The sequence below is a fragment of the Ahaetulla prasina genome, chromosome 8 (genome assembly GCF_028640845.1).
Source record: "Ahaetulla prasina isolate Xishuangbanna chromosome 8, ASM2864084v1, whole genome shotgun sequence".
Classification (NCBI taxonomy): Eukaryota; Metazoa; Chordata; class Lepidosauria; order Squamata; family Colubridae; genus Ahaetulla; species Ahaetulla prasina.
Genome location: NC_080546.1, coordinates 4,720,257 through 4,741,436, shown reverse-complemented (window position 1 = coordinate 4,741,436; position 21,180 = coordinate 4,720,257). Strand labels below are relative to the sequence as shown.

The window sequence follows — 21,180 nt, the reverse complement described above, 5'->3', positions numbered from 1 at the left end:
ATCTATCTATTTAACTATCTATCCATCTCTATCTCTCTATATATCCATCCATCCATCATCTATCTATTATCCATTATCTATCTATCTATCTATCTATCTATCTATCTATCTATCTATCTATCTATCTATCTATCTATCTTTCTATCTATCCATCCATCATCTATCTATCATCTATCTATCTACCTATCCATCCATCATCTAGAGTATCTATCCACCATCTATCTATCTACCGGTATCTATCTATCCATCACCTATCCATCATCTATCTATCCATCCATCTATCTACGATCATCTATCTATCTACCTACCTACCTACCTGTCCACCTGTCTACCTATCTATCTACCTACCTGTCTACCTACCAACCAGTATCTCTATCATCTATTTATCCATCCCTGTCTGTCTCTATCTACCTACCTCTATCATCTATCCATCATCTATCTATCTATTATCGATCATCTATCTATTTAACTATCCATCTCTATCTCTCTATATATCCATCCATCCATCATCTATCTATTATCCATTATCTATCTATCTATCTATCTATCTATCTATCTATCTATCTATCTATCTATCTATCTATCTATCTATCTATCTATCTATCTATCTCTATCATCTATCATCCATCTATCTATCTATCTATCTATCTATCTATCTATCTATCTATCTATCTATCTATCTATCTATCTATCTATCTATCACCTACCTACCTGTCTACCTAACTACCTATCAGTATCTATCTATCATCTATTTATCCATCCCCATCTGTCTCTATCTCCCTACCTCCATCAACTATCCATTATCTATCTACCTATCCATCTATCACATTTATTAAATTTATTTATTACATTTCCAGGTAGACCTCGACTTAAAACAGTTTTCATTTAGGGACCGTTCAAAGTTATAATGGCATTGGGGGAAAAAGTGAGATATGACCGTTTTTCACACTTACGACCATTGTGGCATCCTCATGGTCACGTGATCAAAATTCAGATGCTTGGCAACTGGCTCATATTTATGACAGTTGCAGTGTCCCCGGGGACGCGTGATGATCCCCTTTGCGACCTTCTGACAAGCAAAGATAACGGGGAAGCCAGATTCGCTTAACAAATGTGTTGCTCACTGAACAATGGTTCGTATAACAACTATGGCAAGAAAGGTTGTAAAACGGGGCAAAACTCACTTAACAGGTACCTCATTGAGCAATGGAAATGTGAGGCTCAACTGTGGTCGTAAATCGAGGACGGCCTAAATCGGAAAAGCATGGAAGACAAGCACCATTCTTCCTAAAGCCACCCATAAAGCCGCTTGGAAACAAGACGGGCAGCAAATAAATTTAATTAATAAATAAAGCAACATCTTAGGTCAGGGGTGGGGAATTGTGGCTCCTTTAGGACCTGTGGACTTCAACTCCCAGAATTCCTCAGCTAGCATGAGGAACGATGGCCCTTTTATGACCTGTGGACTTCAACCCCCAGAATTCCTCAGCCAGCATGAGGAACGATGGCCCTTTTATGACCTGTGGACTTCAACTCCCAGAATTCCTCAGCCAGCATGGGGAACAATGGCCCTTTTGACCTGCAATTCCCAGAATTCCTCAGCCAGCATAGCTGTCTCAGGCATTCTGGGAGTTGAAGTCCCCAAATCCTAATTGGGCCACATTTCCCCACCCCTATAAGGTTCTCTGTTGATTGGCACGGAACCAACCGCCATCTTGAGGGTTGGACTAGAAGACCTCCAAGGTCCCTTCCAACTCTTCATGAAGATGGGCACCCACCTGGTCCAGTTTCCCAGAGACTGGCAATATCTTTGGTGGTTTATTGGCTTCTCTGTACTGGGGCAACGGCGGAGGCATGTTCTTCTCGTTGTTGGCCGCCACGTTCCCACCAACGTCGCTCTTTCCCTTCTCGCACTTGCGCAAGTCCCCGTTGATGTAGATGGAGCCGGAGACCTTCTCCTCCCCGGCGTGACGCGTGGAGAGAGAGTAGCTACTCCGCGTCCCGTCCAGCGGCTGGTGCGTGTTCTGAGGCCTGGTGACCGCCAGGTTCTTCACGGCGAAGTCCATTTCGTGTGCGACGCCGCTGCCCACGCTGCTCTGCGAGGCGGATTCGGAGCTTCTGGGATGGAAGGCATGGAAGGTCTCCTGGCTGCGGTAGCTGGCATCACTCAGGACGGAAAGGGTCTCTAATTTGGCCATGGCAAAAGGTGGGAAGTCAGTGGCTCTGGAAGAAAGAGAAGAAAACAGCCCCCCCCCAAAAAAATAGAGCATTGGGGGGGGGGGAAATGCTATTTCCCCCCTCCCTATGCAGTAGCGAGCATTAAACACGGAGCCTGTAGCACAACCGTCTGGGAGAGACGGTTCAAGTTGGACCAGGAATAAGGATGGATCTAAGTTTTGGAAGAGAATATTTGTAGCTCAATTGTGGGGCGCTGGCTGCTTTCTGAGACTGGTTGCTTTCCGGCAGACGTTTCATGATCCAGCTAGGGAACATCATCCGTGCTAGAAAAGAGGGGGGTTTGTGGAGAGGAGGAGGAGGAGGAGGAGGAGGAGGAGGAGGAGGAGGAGGAGGAGGAGAGGACTGTGGGGTTCTTGGTGTTCTCTGAGCTTGGTGCTTTTCTTGCAGATGTTTCATGACCCAACTAGATAATATCATCAACGTTAGAAGGAGAGAGGCTGGCGGACAGGAGGAGGAGGAGGTCTGTGGAGTCTCTACTGCTCTCTGAACTTGCATACATTTTGTTACCCAACTAGATAACATCACCAGTGCTAGAAGAGAGTGGGAAAGGAGGAGGAGGAGGAGGAGGTGGTGGTGGTGGTGGTGGAGTAGTGTGGGGTCCTTGGTGCTCTCTGAGCTTGGTGGTTTTCTTGCAGATGTTTCATGACCCAGCTAGATAATAACATCACCAGTGCTAGGAGGGAGTGGGAGAGGAGGAGGAGGAGGAGGAGGAAGAGGAGGAGGAAGAGGAAGAGGAGGAGGAGGAAGAGGAGGAGGAGGAGGAAGAGGAGGAGGAGGAGGAGGAGGAGGAGGAGGAGGAGGAGTGAGGGGTTCTTGGTGCTCTCTGAGCTTGGTGGTTTTCTTGCAGATGTTTCATGACCCAGCTAGATAATAACACCACCAGTGCTAGGAGGGAGTGGGAGAGGAGGAGGAGTGAGGGGTTCTTGGTGCTCTCTGAGCTTGGTGGTTTTCTTGCAGATGTTTCATGACCCAGCTAGATAATAACATCACCAGTGCTAGGAGGGAGTGGGAGAGGAGGAGGAGGAGGAGGAGGAGGAAGAGGAGGAGGAAGAGGAAGAGGAGGAGGAGGAGGAAGAGGAGGAGGAGGAGGAGGAGGAGGAGGAGGAGGAGGAGGAGGAGTGAGGGGTTCTTGGTGGTCTCTGAGCTTGGTGGTTTTCTTGCAGATGTTTCATGACCCAGCTAGATAATAACATCACCAGTGCTAGGAGGGAGTGGGAGAGGAGGAGGAGGAGGAGGAGGAGTGTGGAGTTCTTGGTGCTCTCTGAGCTTGGTGGTTTTCTCGCAGGTGTTTCATTACCCAACTAGATAATAACATCAATGTTAGGAGGGAGGTTGGTGGAGAGCAGGAGGAGAAGGAGAGTCTACACTGCTCTCTGAGCTTGGTGGTTTTCTCGCAAAGGTTTTGTTACCCAACTAGATGACATTATCAGTACTAATGGGGTGTGAGTGGGGTGTGATCCCTGTTATATACAATTGTTTGCCATGCCAGTATTGGGGTGTGTGTCTGTGTCTGGTTTTCTCCTTGACGGTTCCTTGATTAGGGAGCTAGTTAATTAGGGAACTGTTTGATCAAGGAACTTTAATTCAGGGAGTCCCTGGTGCTCTCTGTGCTTGGTTATTTTCTTGCACGTTTCCTTATCCAACGAGGCAATGTCATCAGTGCTAGAAGGGAGTGGGGTTTGGGAAGAGGAGGTGGAGAAGAGGAGGAGATGAAAAGAAGAGGAGGACTATGAGATCCTTCGTGTTCTCTGAGCTCGATGGGGTTTTCTTGCAGACGTTTCATGACCCAACTAGGTAACAAGGGCCTCTGGTGGTGCAACAGGCTAATGCAGCCTATTATTAACAGCAACTGCTTGCAATATTGCAGGTTCAAGCCCCACCAGGCCCAAGGTTGACTCAGCCTTCCATCCTTTATAAGGTCGGTAAAATGAGGACCCAGATTGTTGGGGGGCAATAAGTTGACTTTGTATATAGTATACAAATGGATGAAGACTATTGCTTGACATAGTGTAAGCCGCCCTGAGTCTTCGGAGAAGGGCGGGATATAAATGCAAAAAAAACAACAACACATCATCAGTGCTGGAAGGGAGTGGGGCTTGCAGAGAGGAGGAGGAGGAGCAGGAGGAGGAGGGGAAGGAGGAGGAGGAGGAGGATGAGTGCGGGGTCCTTGGTGCTCTCTGAGTTTGGTGATTTATTTGCAGACATTTCATGACCCAACTAGGTAACATCATCAGTGCTAGAAGGGAGGAGGGTATATGGAGAGGAGGAGGAGGAGAACTGTGGGGTCCTTGGTGCTCTCTGAGCTTGGTGGGTTTCTTGCAGACGTTTCGTGACCAATGTAGGTAACACCATCAGTGCTAGAAGGGAGTGGGGCTTGCAGACAGGAGGAGGAGGAGGAGGAGGAGAAGAAAGAGGAGGAGGAGGAGGAGGAGGACTGTAAGGTCCTTGGTGCTCTCTGAACTTGGTTGTTTTCTTGCAGACGTTTTGTGACCAATGTAGGTAACACCATCAGTGCTAGAAGGGAGTGGGGTTTGCAGAGAGCAGGGGGAGGGGGAAACGGGGGAGGGGGAAGAGGGAGGAGGAGGAGGAGGAGGAGAACTGTGGGGTCCTTGGTGCTCTCTGAGCTTGGTGGGTTTCTTGCAGACGTTTCGTGACGAATGTAGGTAACACCATCAGTGCTAGAAGGGAGTGGGGTTTGCAGAGAGCAGGGGGAGGGGGAGACGGGGGAGGGGGAAGAGGGAGGAGGAGGAGGAGGAGGAGGAGAACTGTGGGGTCCTTGGTGCTCTCTGAGCTTGGTGGTTTTCTTGCAGACATTTTATTATTTATTAATCAAACTAGGTAACATCACCACGGGCAAAACAGAAGAAAGAAGAGAACAGCAGACCTTGTACAAAACAAAGACAAGAGTGGGGGAAAATTATTGAGTGTTGCATAAGTGGCTGAGCAAAGTTGCTTGGATTTTGGCTTCCAATGTGCAGGCACCCCACCCCCAATCCATTACAAGCGAGACCGACCTTCCAAAAAAAAAAAAACTTTACCAACAGCTTTTAAAAAACGGACAGCAGTAACACCTGGCGATTTGGAGAGGTGTTACTTCTCCCAGTTTCTAAAGGGTGAGAGAAGTGTTGACATTTCAGCAGCCAATGGAGATGCAAAGATCAGAAAAACACCCCTTCATTCTGTATGCTGCCTCTCGTTTAGCTGTGAAAAGCCCCGGGAACTGGGTCAAAGCAAACCCCGACTGCTCTTTAGAAGGCCAGAAAGATCCTGAAGAGGAAACTCAAATCCTTTGGCCACCTAATGGCAAGGAAGGACTGACTGGAGAAGAGCCGAATGCTGGGAACGATGGAGGGCAAAAGAAGAAGGGGAACTCCAGAGGATGGTAGAGGACAGGGAGGCATGGAGGAATGTTGTCCATGGGGTTGCGATGGGTCAGGCATGACTTCACAACTAACGATAGATAGATAGATAGATAGATAGATAGATAGATAGATAGATAGATAGATAGATAGATAGATAGATAGATAGATAGATATTTATTTATTTTGTCACAACATCATACAAAAAGATTATATAGTATATACACATATAAACATATATAGGAAGAAGAAAGAAAAACAATAGGACAGGAACGGTAGGCACGTTTGTGTGCTTATGCACGCCCCTTATGGTCCTCTTAGGAATGGGGTGAGGTAGATAGATAGATAGATAGATAGATAGATAGATAGATAGATAGATAGATAGATAGATAGATAGATAGATAGATAGATAGATACATCCTGCAAGTCCCTTGGACTGCAAGGCGATCCAACCGGTCAGTTGTAGAGAAGATCAACCCTGACTGCTCTTTAGAAGGCCAGAAAGATCCTGAAGAGGAAACTCAAATCCTTTGGCCACCTAATGAGAAGGAAGGACTCCCTGGAGAAGAGCCGAATGCTGGGAACGATGGAGGGCAAAAGAAGAAGGGGACGACAGAGAATGAGGTGGCTGGATGGAGTCACTGAAGCAGTCGGCGTGAGCTTAAATGGACTCCAGAGGATGGTAGAGGACAGGAAGGCCTGGAAGAACATCGTCCATGAGGTTGCGATGGGTTGGACATGACTTCACAACTAACGATAGATGATAGATAGATAGATAGATAGATAGATAGATAGATAGATAGATAGATAGACAGACAGACAGACAGACAGACAGACAGACAGACAGACAGACAGACAGACAGATCCATCCTGCAAGTCCCTTGGACTGCAAGGCGATCCAACTGGTCAGTCCTAGAGGAGATCAACCCTGACTGCTCTTTAGAAGGCCAGATCCTGAAGAGGAAACTCAAATCCTTTGGCCACTTAATGAGAAGGAAGGACTCCCTGGAGAAGAGCCGAATGCTGGGAAAGATTGAGGGCAAAAGAAGAAGGGGACGACAGAGAACGAGGTGGCTGGAAGGAGTCACTGAAGCAGTCGGCGGGAGCTTAAATGGACTCCAGAGGATGGTAGAGGACAGGAAGGCCTGGAGGAAGGTTGTCCATGGGGTCGTGATCAGAGGTGGATTCAGCCGGTTCAACCCGGTTCGGCCGAACTAGTAGCGGAAATTGCGGGTGGGCCTGCCCATCCGCCTCGGCTGTACGCCATCCTATTTAAGCATGTTTTTGAGGCCGGGCGCATGCACGGAAGGCCCGCACTCACATTTGCAAACCAGTAGGGAACGTAAGTGAATCCCACTCCTGGTCACAATGGGTCGGACACGACTTTGCAACTAAAAACAAAAATCCTTCAAGCACATTTAAAAAAAAATAATAATACTAAATCTGGGTGGCAAATATCCAGCCAGCCACAAGAGGGCAGGAAAGAGTAAATGCTTTTCGGTATGTAGGAAGCCCCACCCCGCCCCACCCCCCCTAACGTGTTTCTCCGAAAATAAGACCCTCCCTGTCTTATATGTTTTGAACCCCGAAATAAGCACTTGGCCTTATTTTCAGGGAGGTCTTATTTTGGGGCGTGTGGAGCAAGACGGGGCTCCTCTTGCCGTCTTACCTGATTTCCAGCTCTGCGTTTAAATATTTTTGGGGAGGGGGGCTTATTTTCAGGGGGAGGTTTATTTTAGCGCATGCGCTCAAAAGCGCGATTGGGCTTATTATCAGGGGAGGTCTTATTTTCAGGGAAACGGGGTAGAAGAATGAAATATTTTCGGAAATATTTAAAAAAGGCAGGATAAAATATTTCCCCTAAAGGAGAAATTGGGGTGCGGGTGGGAAATTTTAAGGGAGGCAGATACCAGCCCCAGTCTCCTTGCCTCCAAGCAGAAACTGAGCAGGACAGTTTTTAGAAATGCAGATTCGTAATCCGTTCGGAAAGACAGAAACTTCAGATAAGCAATTGGGCCAAAAGAGTTGAGAGGATTAGCTCAGACAAGCACCTAAGATATACATTTCCTCTTCCGTCTATAGAGGAGGGGTATCAAACTCGATTTCATCCAGGGCTGCCTCAGGGTTATGTTTGACCTTGGGGGGCTGTGGGCAGGGAGGGGCACGGCCAGCTTGACATCACTCATTTGGGGAGGGGGTTCGTGTGGGGCAGTGGTGGGTTTACAATTTTTTTTACTACTGGTTCTGTGGGTGTGGCTTGGTGGGCGTGGGCATGGGTATGGCGGGCATGGCAGGGGAAGGATACTGTAAAATCTCCATTCCCACCCCACTCCGGGGGAAGGATACTGCAAAATCCCCATTTCCTCCCGATCAGCTGGGACTTGGGAGGCAGAGAATAGATGGGGAGCGGGGCCAGTCAGAATATTTATTACCGGTACTCTGAACTACTCAAAATTTCCACTACCGGTTCTCTGAACTATTCAAAATTTCCGCTACCGATTCTCCGAACTATTCAAAATTTCCGCTACCGATTCTCCGAACTACTCAAAATTTCCGCTACCGATTCTCCGAACTGCTCAAAATTTCCTCTACCGGTTCTCCAGAACTGGTCCGAACCTGCTGAAACCCATCTCTGATGCGGGGGCCTGAGTGCTCTGCCAGTGAAAACGGTGGCGGGGTACTGCGGGCCGTGGGCCAGATCTAAGCATGCCGCGGGTTGGATCTGGCCTATGGGCCTTGAGTTTGACACCCCTGCTATAAGAGCCAGCCATGACCCCATAGGAATCTGACAACAGCCAATAGATTATTGAAGGACATGCCCTTGCCCAGGAACAGGAAGCTCAAATACAAAGTTCAAAGAAGGTATTAAAAAAACCACCTACTCTCAACTCCCTTTGGTCAGCTGCCCCAGAACCACATGCTGTTGGTGGCTCTGTTCACCAATAAACAGAATCTTCCTTTCCAATCAGTCTCCATTTTATTTCCCGTGTTTTTCTCCCGGCTTGGAACTGAACCAGATGGATTTTCCTTCTAACAAGTATATTTACAACGGCACTGACTTACGACCACCCCAGAAACATGCTGCTGTCACTGAAGTTTCTGGCTACTATATAAACAGAGACCTCCTTCCCAAAATGCAGCCTGCTTCCATTTTATTTCCAGCATCTTTCTTCCAACTTGCAACCGGATCAGAATTTTCTTCCAACACCGTAACTTTTTCCTACCCCCCCCCCCAAGAAACCAGCACCAGAAATAACAGGTGTGAATTGTCAAGCTCCAAACTTTCCTTTCAGAACAGGTAATCCTCGACTTTCGACCACAATTCAGCCCCAAATTTCTGTTGCTAAGCAAGACGGTTGTTCCATGAGTTTGGCCCCATTTAGATTTTAGATTTTATTAGATTTTTATACCGCCCTTCTCCCGAAGGACTCAGGGCGGTTCACAGCCAGAATAAAACAAAAATATGCACAGTAAAACAATAATTTAAAAACTTACATACGGCCAAAATTAAAATCCCTTTAAAACCATAAAAACCCCATTAATTTACATCCAAAATATTAAAAACTACTAAAATTTCTATGCCAGTCCTGCGCGAATAAATAGATATGTCCTCAACTCGTGGCGGAAGGTCCGAAGGTCAGGCAATTGGCGCAGTCCTGGGGGAAGTTCATTCCAGAGGGTGGGAGCCCCCACAGAGAAGGCCCTTCCCCTGTGGGCCGCCAGCCGACATTGGTTGGCGGATTTTTAAAACCTTCCTTTGCCTCCGTTGTTAAGTGATTTGCTGCGGTTGTTAAATTAATCACACGGTCGTTAAGTGAAACTGGCTTCCCCGTCGACAGGTGCTTGTCGGGGGGGGGTCACAAAAAAAGGGGATCACATGACCCCGGGACACGGCAACGATCACAAATATGAACCAGTTACCAAGTGTCTGAATTTCGATCACGTGGCTATGGGGATACTCATAGGGGGTTTTCAGCTGGTTTGGACCGGTTTGGGCGAACTGGTCGTGCCGATGATCAGTTGGCCCCACCCACCCCGCTCTATCCTGTCCTTTATTTCCTGCTTTGTAGCTCATCTCAATCGCGTCGCACAGCTGCCTCCCTGCCTCGCCGTTCTACTTACCGTTGCTAACTTGGAAAGTAAGCAGCTGAGCTTTTATTTATTTATTTATTTATTTTATTTTATTTTTTATTTTATTTATTTACATTTATATCCCGCCCTTCTCCGAAGACTCAGGGCGGCTTACACTATGTCAAGCAATAGTCTTCATCCATTTGTATATTATATACAAAGTCAACTTATTGCCCCCCCAACAATCTGGGTCCTCATTTTACCTACCTAATAAAGGATGGAAGGCTGAGTCAACCTCGGGCCTGGTGGGACCAGAACCTGCAGTAATTGCAGGCAGCTGTGTTTTAATAACAGGCTTCTTACAGCCTGAGCTATTACGGCCCTCATGCAACGTTTTCAGCACTGCGCGCAAGTGCCTTAGGCACGCAAAGCGCACGCTCACCAAACCGGTTGTTAAACCGGCAGCAACCCGGGATGCTGCAACGGTCGTTAAGTGTGAAAAAAATGGTCACGAGTCACTTTTTTCAGCGACGTTGTAACTTTGAGCGGCCACTAAATGACCTGTTGTTAAGTCCAGGACGGCCTGTACCGTATAACTGTGCTCCTCAACCTTGCCGACTGGAAGATGGGTGGATTTCCAACTCCCAGAATCCACCCCCACCCCCCACCCGGCCAACGTGCGTGGATTTTAATACTCCAGCAAGCATGCTCGGAGTTTGAAAAAACCCTGCGCTCGAAGATGATTCGCTAGACTCACAGAGGACTAGCCTCTTGCTTGCTTTTTTTTAATTCGCTTGAACTGGATTAAAATCTTCACAGACTCGGCTGGATCGACCGCATCCTCTAAATTTGGAGGTCTGATTTCCTTCTCGGTGTTCAATCTGGCCAAGAAGGGATGGCCGGACGGTTCTAAGCAAAGCCATCCGGAAGGTCGATGGGTCCTAATTCCAACGCAATCAAGCAAGCGAATCTTGAATCAAGTCTTTATTACTCCTTTCATCCGGAATACTTTTTTTTTTGTTTTCTTTGGCTGAACCTGGAGAGAATTTACTCCACAAAAACTCCACTAAACCGACAGTCAATATTTAACCAGCCCCTCCCTGCTCCAAAGGCTTTGGGTTTCCAAACACCCATTAAAGAGATTTTTTTTTAAAAAAAAAAGACAAAAAGTGCTTTTCTTTTATTGATGCTAATCTCAGCGGCTGTTTCCACAGGGAGGGGCGGTGGAGGCTGAATTGGAGCTATTTGCTCCAAACCCCATCCCTTCAAAAACGTTCAAAGGAAACTTGCATTTTCTTTTTGGCTAGATTATAGTATAAGTCAGGGGTCTCCAACCTTGGCAACTTTAAGCCTGGAGGACTTCAACTCCCAGAATTCTTTGCTGGCTGGGGAATTCTGGGAGATTTATTTATTTATTTATTTATTTATTTATTTATTTATTTATTTATTTATTTATTTATTTAAATTTTTATACCGCCCTTCTCCCGAAGGACTCAGGGCAAAGTTAAAACAATTTAAATATACACAATTAAAATATAAATTTAAAATACATATTCAATAATGGCCAAATTAAAACCGTCAATTGACCCAACCTAAAATACCCCATATAAAATTACAAAAAATTAAAATTTGGAAATTTAAAAATCAAGCCAGTCCCGCTTGGATAAATGAATAAGTTTTTAATTCCCGGCGAAAGGTACGAAGGTCAGATAATTGACGCAAACCAGGGGGAAGTTCGTTCCAGAGGGTAGGTGCTCCAACAGAGAAGGCCCTTCCCCTGGGGGCCGCCAGCCGGCATTGCTTGGCAGACGGCACCCTGAGAAGACCTTCTCTGTGAGAGTATAAGGCATAAGGTAACAGCAGGCGGTCCCATAAGTATGTCCTCCAGGCTTAAAGTTGCCAAGGGGCCTCTGTGGCTCAGACTGCTAATGCAGTCTGTTATTAACAGCAGCTGCTTGCAATTACTGCAGGTTCAAGCCCCACCAGGCCCAAGGTTGACTCAGCCTTCCATCCTTTATAAGGTAGGTAAAATGAGGACCCAGATTGTTGGGGGCAATAAAAGTTGACTTTGTATATAATACACAAATGGATGAAGACTATTGCTTAACACATTGTAAGCCGCCCTGAGTCTTCGGAGAAGGGCGGGATATAAATGCAAATTTAAAAAAAAAAAGGTTGGAGACCCCTGGTATAGGTGGTCCTCGATTTACGACCACAAAGGAGCCCGAAATGTCTGTTGTTAAGCAAAGCTGGCTGGGGGATTCTGGGAGTTGAAGTCCTCCAGGCTTAAAGTTGCCAAGGTTGGAGACCCCTGGTATAGGTGGTCCTTGATTTATGACCACAAAGGAGCCCGAAATATCTGTTGTTACGTGAGACGTTTGTTAAGGGAGTTTCGCCCGGTTCTACGCCCTTTCTTTGCCACGGTTGTTAAGCAAAAATCACACGCAGCTATTAAAGATAGTAACCCGGTTGTTAAGTGAATCCACTGACTTGGCTGGTCAGAAGGTCGCAAAAGAAGGACACTGCAAACCGTTATAAATATAGGAGTCGGTGGCCAAGCTCCCGATGCTGCAGCGGTTGTTAAGCGTGACCAACGGCCGGAAGTCCCTTTTGTCGTAACGGTCACTGAACAAATCGTTGCAGTTGATAAGCAAGTCACCCGGTTGTTACATGAATCCGGCTTTCCCATGGATTTTGCTTGTCAAAAGGTCGCAACAGGGCCAAGCGTCTGAATTTTGATCACGTGACCATGGGGGATGCTGTAACGGTCGTAAATGTGAAACACAGTCATAAGTCGCTTTTTTTTTCTTTCCACTCTCTAACTTTCTTTACTCACAGGGAATTTAAGAAAGAAAGAGAAAAAACAAAAACTAAGGGAGCCACGAAAGAATTTTTCTCCGCACGGTTTCAACATTTCCAGGAAAAAAATAAATATATTTCACAACATTACTGGCAGAAAATTCTGCAGGATTTCAAAGGGGAAGAGGGACGTTTTAAAGTCTCTGTTTGCTTTCTTAATCAGAATAGAGCTGGAGGGGACCTGAGAGGCCTTCTAGTCCAGCCCCCTGCTCAAGCGGGAGACCCTATACCAGTGATGGTGTACCTGTGGCACATAAAACCTTCTCTGTGGGCCCAGCCCAGCTCCCTTGTGTTTCTCCCACAGGGGGAGAGAAAGAGAGAGAGGGAGAGGGAGGGAAGGGAGAGGGAGGAGAAGAGAGAGAAAAAGAGAGAGGGGTAGGGAAAGAGAGAAAGAGAGAGAGGGAGGGAAAAGAGAAAGAGAGAGAGGGAGGAAAAGAGACAGAAAGAGAGAGGAAGGGAGGAATGGAAAGAGAAAAAGTGGGGAGGGGAAGAGAGAGGAGGGAGGGAAAGAGAGAGAGGAAGGGAAAGAGAGAGAGAGAGACAGAGAAAGAGAGAGGAAGGGAGGGAGGGAAGAGAAGAAGGGGAGGGGAAGAGAGAGAGGGAGGGAAAAGAGAAAGAGAGAGAGGGAGGAAAAGAGACAGAAAGAGAGAGGAAGGGAGGAATGGAAAGAGAAAAAGTGGGGAGGGGAAGAGAGAGGAGGGAGGGAAAGAGAGAGAGGAAGGAAAGAGAGAGAGAGACAGAGAAAGAGAGAGGAAGGGAGGAGGGAGGGAAGAGAAGAAGGGAGGGAAGAGAGAGAGAGAGGAGGAAAGAGAGAAAGAGAGGAGGGAAAGAGTAAGAGAGAAAGAGAGGGGAAGGGAGGGAGGGATAGAGAAAAAGGAGGGAGGGGGAGAGAGAGAAAAGGAGGGAAGGGAAAAGAGAGAGAGGGAGGGAGGAGAGAGAGAGGAAGGAGGAAGGAAAGAGGAAAGAGAGGGAGGAAAGAGAGAGATTGGGAAGAAAAGAGGAGGGATGAGAGAAAGAGGGAGGGAGGGAAAGAGAGAAAAAGAAAGGGAGGGAGGGAGGGGAAGAGGAAAAGGGGAGGGGAAGAGAAAAAGAGGGAGGGAGGGAAACAGGAAGGGAGGGGAAGAGAGGGAGGGGAAGAGAGAGAGGAGGGAAAGAGAGAAAGAGAGGAAGAGAGGGAGGGGAAGAGGGGGGGAAAGAGGGAAATGCTATTACAAAAGTTTTCCTTTTTTCTTGTTGTTAAACGTAACATTTGAACGAAGGGGCATAAAAGTGCATTTATCACGTTTTTCTCAGAACAATTAGCTGAGCTCTGCCTTGTTTATCCTTATTTTAGGTAGTAAAACCTCATTATTCAGGTTAAATTGCCGCGTTGGCACTTTGCGAGAAATAAGTGGGTTTGGGGTTGGAGTTTGGGCCCTCGGTCTCTAAAAAGCTCACCATCACTGGCCCTAGACCATTTCAGGCAGGTGGCTGTCCAGTCTCTTCTTAAAAGCCTCCACTGATGGAAACACCCACAATGTCTGGTGGCAAGCTGTTCCGCCGGCTCACTGTCCTCACTGTCAGGAAGTTTCTCTTTAATTCCAGGTTGCTTTTCTCTTTGTTTAGTTTCCATCCGTCGCTTCTTGTCCTGCCCTCAGGTGCTCGGGAGAATAGGTCGAAACCCTCCCCCTCCTCTTCTTTGGGGCAGCCCCTCAAATATCTATCTGAGATGGTGTGGGGTTTTCCTGCCTGGGCAGGGGGTTGGACTAGAAGGCCTCCAAGGTCCCTTTTAACTCTGTTGTTGTTATTATTATTATTATTATAAATACTGGAATACTAATATTATGTCCCGTCCCCCCCCCAGTCCTTCTTTTCTCTAGGCTGGCCAAACCCAACTCCTGCAACCGGTTCTTCCTACCTTTTTTATTTATTTATCTTATTTATCCCTTATTTATCCCAAGGCCCGACTGGAGTAATTTTGAAGAATTTGAACGAGTCCTCAGAATTGCAAATTTATTTATTTTTAAATGATGCACCAGTGAGTTTGGGAGCTCCTAAAACCCTCCTTTAGCAGCACAGAAAGAAAAACACCCGAGAAATTGCTTGTGTCTTTTCCGAGCCAGTAATGAGATAATTGTAGGGTTTTCTTGTCTGGAAAACAATATTGCGGTTTCTGGCTTGCATCGCCCGTGAGGGAAAGACAAAGGACAATTAAGACTGATACTGATTGAAACAAACAACTATGCAATAGTAACAATGACAAGAGAAGCAGAATGTTTCGTCGTCCTTGTCCTCAAGTTTCCCCTGTCCTTACATCCATGTTAAATTCGACCATTTAGGTCCTAGAAATATATATATATATATATATATATATATATATATATATATATATATATATATATATATATATATATATATATATATATATATATATATATATACATATATATATTTGTTTTCTGAGTTTTCGCAGGTGTTTGTATATAGGTCTTTGGTTATTGGGTTTTCTCCGTGTAAAATTGGAAGTGTCTTGGCGGCAGCCGAGTCTCATTCGTCATCTTCAGGCTTCAGCTTCGTGCTTTTTCCCAGCCACTGAAACTACGGATGGTCTCCAGATCCATACTTGTCAAGTCAAAGACTCCCTGTTTGGCAGCAGCCACCATCCAACAACAGCTCCTATTGCTATTATGTTATCAATATTATTGTCATGAATACTGCAACAAATATGTGGATTATAACTGCTTCAAAATAACTGTACCCAGATCACACAAACTGAGCGTTATATAAATAAAATAAAATATATAAAATATAAATAAAATAAGGGGACGCGGTGGCTCAGGGGCTAGGACGTTGAGCTTGTCAATCGGGGCTTGCCGAAATCGGGGCTGCTCAGCTGCCATTTCAGAAGGGAATGGAAAAGGAGAGGAGAGAGTGAAGGAAGAAAGTAGGTAGGAAAGAGAGAGGTAGAAGAGGGGGAAAGGAGAGGAGAGAGTGAAGGAAGAAAGTAGAAGAAAGTAGAAGAAAGTAGAAGAAAGTAGAAGAAAGTAGAAGAAAGTAGAAGAAAGTAGAAGAAAGTAGAAGAAAGTAGAAGAAAGTAGAAGAAAGTAGAAGAAAGTAGAAGAAAGTAGAAGAAAGTAGAAGAAAGTAGAAGAAAGTAGAAGAAAGTAGAAGAAAGTAGAAGAAAGTAGAAGAAAGTAGAAGAAAGTAGAAGAAAGTAGAAGAAAGTAGAAGAAAGTAGAAGAAAGTAGAAGAAAGTAGAAGAAAGTAGAAGAAAGTAGAAGAAAGTAGGTAGGAAAGAGAGATCGTCTCCTGCTGATTGGCCCAAAGTCACCCAGCCAGCTTTCATGCCTAGGGTGGAACTAGAACTCATAGTCTCCTGGTAATTAACCCAAATCACTTAGCTGGCTTTCATGCCTAAGGCGAAACTAGAACTCACCGTCTCCTGGTGATTGGCCCAAAGCCAGCTTTCATGCCTAGGGTGGAACTAGAACTCACAGTCCCCTGGTAATTAACTCAAGTCACCTAGCCAGGTTTCGTGCCTAAGGCGAAACTAGAACTCACTGTCTCTTAGTGATTGGCCCAAAATCACCCACCCAGTTTCATGCCTAGGGTGGAACTAGAACTCACAGTCCACTGTTAATTAACTCAAGTCACCCAGCCAGTTTTCATGCCTAAGGTGAAACTAGAACTCACCGTCTCCTGCTGATTGGCCCAAAGTCACCCAGCCAGCTTTCATGCCTAGGGTGGAACTAGAACTCATAGTCTCCTGGTAATTAACCCAAATCACTTAGCTGGCTTTCATGCCTAAGGCGAAACTAGAACTCACCGTCTCCTGGTGATTGGCCCAAAGCCAGCTTTCATGCCTAGGGTGGAACTAGAACTCACAGTCCCCTGGTAATTAACTCAAGTCACCCAGCCAGCTTTCACGCCTAAGGCAAAACTAGAACTCACTGTCTCCTGGTTTCTCGCCTAATGCTTTAACCACTAGTCCAAACTCTCTCTTGAGCTAATTTGGGCAGATGACTTTTGACTGGGAGCCACCCAGAGTTTGGTATAAGATGGGGCAGCTCTAGAAATGTTTTAAATAAAACGGAAAAAAAATAAAAAAAAGAATAAAATGCACAGCTGATCTTAGAATGCAGAGAAATGGCAGGGTACCCCTTTAGCCAATCAGAACTCCCTTTGGCTGACCAATAGGCTTGCGCAAAAGGTCAGCCAGGGGTCTCCAACCTTGGTCCCTTTAAGACTTGTGGACTTCAACTCCCAGAGTTCCTGTTGAACTACATTGTTCCTGGTCGTAAGTGCGAGGACCAGTTGTAAGTCCTTTTTCCCAAGCCACTGAAACTACGGATGGTCTCCAAATCCATACTTGTCAAGTCAAAGACTCCCTGTTTGGCAGCAGCCACCATCCAACAACAGCTCCTATTGCTATTATGTTATCAATATTATTGTCATGAATACTACAACAAATATGTGGATTATGACTGCTTCAAAATAACTGTACCCAGATCACACAAACTGAGCGTTATATAAATAAAATAAAATATATAAAATATAAATAAAATAAAGGGACGCGGTGGCTCAGGGGCTAGGACGTTGAGCTTGTCGATCGGGGCTTGCCGAAATCGGGGCTGCTCAGCTGCCATTTCAGAAGGGAATGGAAAGGGAGAGGAGAGAGTGAAGGAAGAAAGTAGGTAGGAAAGAGAGAGGTAGAAGAGGGGGAAAGGAGAGCAAGAAGAAAGGGGAAAAAGAGAGGGTTAGAAAGGGTGGAAGAGAAGAGTGGGGAAGGAGGAGAGGAAGTAGAAAAGCGAAGGAGAAGAAGGATGAAGAAAGTAGAAGAAAGTAGAGAAGGAAGGAGGAAAGATTTTTTTAAGGAAGGAAGTGGTAGCTGGGCAGGTCCGAATAAGTAACAAATGAAAGTTAATGACTAATGTTGAATAAGAGACTGTATATTGAATAGGCTATTGGAAAATGGAAATAAAACTTTTTTATTAAAAAAAAAAAAAAAAGGTTGGCAGCTCGGCGGTTCGAACCCCTAGTGCTGCTGCGTAACGGGGTGAGCTCCCGTTACTTGTCCCAGCTTCTGCCAACCTAGCAGTTTCAAAAGCACGTAAAAATGCAAGTAGAAAAAATAGGGACCACCTTTGGTGGGAAGGTAACAGCGTTCCGTGTGCCTTTGGCTTTGAGTCATGCTGGCCACATGAAGATGTCTTTGGACAGCACTGGCTCTTCGGCTTTGAAACAGAGATGAGCACTGCCCCCTAGAGTCAGGAACGACTAGCACGTATGTGCGAGGGGAACCTTTACCTTTACCTATAAATAAAATAAATAAAACACGTGGAGGAGGGGAAAAACAGCTCCTATTTTTTTAAAGGTGTAAAATCTTTGTGCGCGAGAGTGCAAGGCCAGGAGCAGCTTATGGAATTATCAATTCTGGGAACGAAGTAATGGGAAGAGTTTGACGCAGCTGCTTAAACGGCCAGAGAAAAACCAGGTCATTATTTATTATTATTATTTTTGTGCAAGAAGTATGAAAAAAGACGAGAAAGATTTAAAATCAGGTTGCCCTGCAAAGGTATGAGAAAATTGGAAAAGGGGAGGCTGGGTCGAGCGAGAATTCCCACGAATTGGCTTAGATGAGAGAAAATGACTTAGATCCGTAATGGCGAACCTATGGGACGCATGCCCAAAGTGGCATGCAGAGCCACGTCGCCTGGCACGCCAGCTGTCACCGCAGGACAGCTCCACCGTGCATGTACGGGCGTGTTCTGTCCCACCCCCACACCTCAGTCCGGGAGGCACGAGCGATGACTTAATTAGCTGGCAATTCAGTCCACAGCAGCTATCAGCTCTGGCAGCAAACTAGAAAGTGTCTGCCAAGTTTCTCTGTTATCTTTTCTTGATGCTGGCGAGTCAACCAGGAAACCAGGAACAAACAGTACTTCAGCTCAAGTTCTCTCTAAGCAGTTGATTTGTTCGCCACGGAGTAGTATAGCAGCCCCTGCTGCTTTTATACCCTGTGGGGTGTGGCTCCGTGACTCAGCACTTCCTAGGCCTGCCCCACCCCTGCTTCTGTTGTTCCCGCTTCTCCTGTCTACGAAACCTAGGGTCCAACCAGGACTGATTCTACTCAGCTGGGTCTGGGAGCATTGCTTGGGCGGGGGGAGATACAGGAGACAGAGGCCTCGTTATTTCTTCCACCTGGCCTGCCTCTGGCTCCTGGAGCTGAGCCAGGGAAGCTGGCCCTGCAGAAGGGAGCCCTGACGGCCCTTCCCCCTCACTCTCTGAGTCACTCTCTGGCAGGGGGCCAGGCCCGGGGGGGGGGGGCTGGAGCCACAACAGGGCACCTCTCACCAGCCAGCTGGTCTTCAGATCTCTGCCATGCATGTGCGGACAGCGGGGCACCTGCAGGGGGTGTGCGTATGCACGGGGATAGGGGGCATGTGCGGGAAACGCTCGCATTGCATTTTGGGGAGCCATGCGCGCCCTCCAGCACCTCATTTTGGGCCTGGAAGGCCTCCTGAAAGCCAAAACGGGGTGTGGGGGTGCCGTGTGAGGCCTCACCATGCCCGTTTTGGGCCTAAAAACTCGGAAGTCAAAATGGGGCACAGGGTGCGGGGCACATGCATGAGGGGGGCACATGAACCGGGGACACATTTGGATGCGCGGGGGGGCGTGCGCGCTCAAATTGCATTTGGAGGGGTCTGGCCACGCAAAGCTGGCTGAGGAACTCTGGGAGTTGAAGTCCACAAGTCTTAAAGGGACCAAGGTTGGAGACCCCTGACTTAGATGAAAAGAAGAGGAAACTCAACAAATTCACAGATGACCCCACACCGACAGCCAACAGCCCAAAAGGCAAGCTTAGGATCCCAAAGGATTTTGACAAACTTGAACGATGGGGTCTTATCCAATAAAATAAAAACTGAACGCGGAGAAAAGCAAGATTTTACACCTGGGAAGGAAAGGAAGAAAAGGAAGGAAACAAGAAAAACACAGACTTCAGAGGATCATTAGAACTGCAGAAAAAATAATTGCTACCAACCTGCCTTCCATTGAGGACCTGTATACTGCACGAATCAAGAAGAGGGCCGTGAAAATATTTACAGACCCCTCGCATCCTGGACATAAACTGTTTCAACTCCTACCCTCAAAACGACGCTATCGAGCACTGCACACCAGAACAACTAGACACAAGAACAGTTTTTTCCCGAAGGCCATCACTCTGCTAAACAAATAATTCCATCAACACTGTCAGACTATTTACTGAATCTGCACTACTATTAATCGTCTCATAGTTCCCATCACTAATATCTTTCCACTTATGACTGTATGACTATAACTTGTTGCTGGCAATCCTTATGATTTATATTGATATATTGACCATCATTTGTGTTGTAAATGTACCTTGATTAACGTATCTTTTCTTTTATGTACACTAAGAGCATATGCACCAAGACAAATTCCTTGTGTGTCCAATCACACTTGGCCAATAAAAAATTCTATTCTATTCTACTATTCTAAAAAAAAACCAAAGGTACAAGTATGGATTAGGCGAAACCTGGCTCAAAAAACAGTCACTGTGAGAGGGACCTTGGAGTCCGAGCGGATGGTCGCTTAAACACGAGCCAGCTGTGTGCGGCGGCCGCAGCCAAAAAAGCTGATACGATCCTAGGTTGTATAAACAAATGCATCACGTGAAGTCTTAGACTTAGACTTACTTAGACTTAGACTTACTTAGACTTTATAGTCTTAGTAAAGCCACACCTGGAGTACCGCAATCCAGTTTTGGTAAACCACGTTACAAAACAGAGGTTGAGACTTTGGCAAAAGTGCCGAGAAGAGCGACTAAGATGATTTAAAGTCCCAGAGACGAAAACATATGAAGAATGATTGCAGGAATTGAGTTTAGCCAGTCTAGAGAAAAGGAGGAGTAGGGGAGACATGATAGCAGTTGTTGTGACTCCAGTTCCCGAACCTGGCCCTATGCCCGAAAGTGACTGTGAGAGTGAGGGTGAAGGGCCGGTAAGGCTTACCTCGGGAGCACTGATTCCTGTGACTCGGCTCCAGGAGCCAGAACCAGTCGGAAGACGTAATGAGGCCCTCATCCCCTGATTCCTCCCTTCCCCAGGCTACGCCTTCAGACCCAGCTGATAATAATAATAATCAAGCTTAGATTGACCCGCGCTTCAGAAAATTAGAAAGACGGTGTCATCAAAGGGAAGGGTGGGGCTCCTGCAGGATATATAAGGAGCTTTGGGACTGCTCTCACTCCACGGGAAGCAAAAGTTTAGCTGATCCGTTTCAAAAAGAGCTGAAGTCTTACTCTGTGAGCCATTTGTTTGAACTTTGGCAGGCAGCTGCGATTTCTCTGCCAGGACTGATAAGAGCCATGAATCCACTGGCTGAAGGCCAGCTCGTTAATCCGAAGTGGGGAAGGAGACAGAACAGCAGTCTTCCAGTATTTGAGGTGCTGCCCAAAGAAGAAGGAGCCAAGCTATTCTCCAAAGCACCTGAAGTTACAACAAGAAGCAATGGATGGAAGAACCTACAACAAAGGAGAAATTTCCTGATAGCGAGAGCAATTAACCAGTGGAACAGCTTGCCACCAGAAGTTGTGAGTCCTCCATCGCTGGAGGTTTTAAAGAAGAGATTGGACAGCCGTTCGTCTGTAAAG

The 21,180-nt window shown here is 46.4% G+C and overlaps 1 protein-coding gene across 3 annotated transcripts in view; it reads right to left on the bottom strand.

The window, feature by feature from the left end:
• Positions 1–21,180, bottom strand: part of LZTS3 (leucine zipper tumor suppressor family member 3) — a 46,046-nt gene that overhangs the window by 3,874 nt on the left and 20,992 nt on the right. For 2 of the 3 annotated variants that reach the window (XM_058193499.1, XM_058193500.1), the window contains one exon: positions 1,779–2,223. In XM_058193499.1, coding sequence (XP_058049482.1) covers positions 1,779–2,198 — 420 coding nt within the window. In that variant the 5' untranslated portion in view covers positions 2,199–2,223. The remainder of the gene's footprint in view (positions 1–1,778; positions 2,224–21,180) is intronic. The other variant, XM_058193498.1, reaches the window with a different exon arrangement.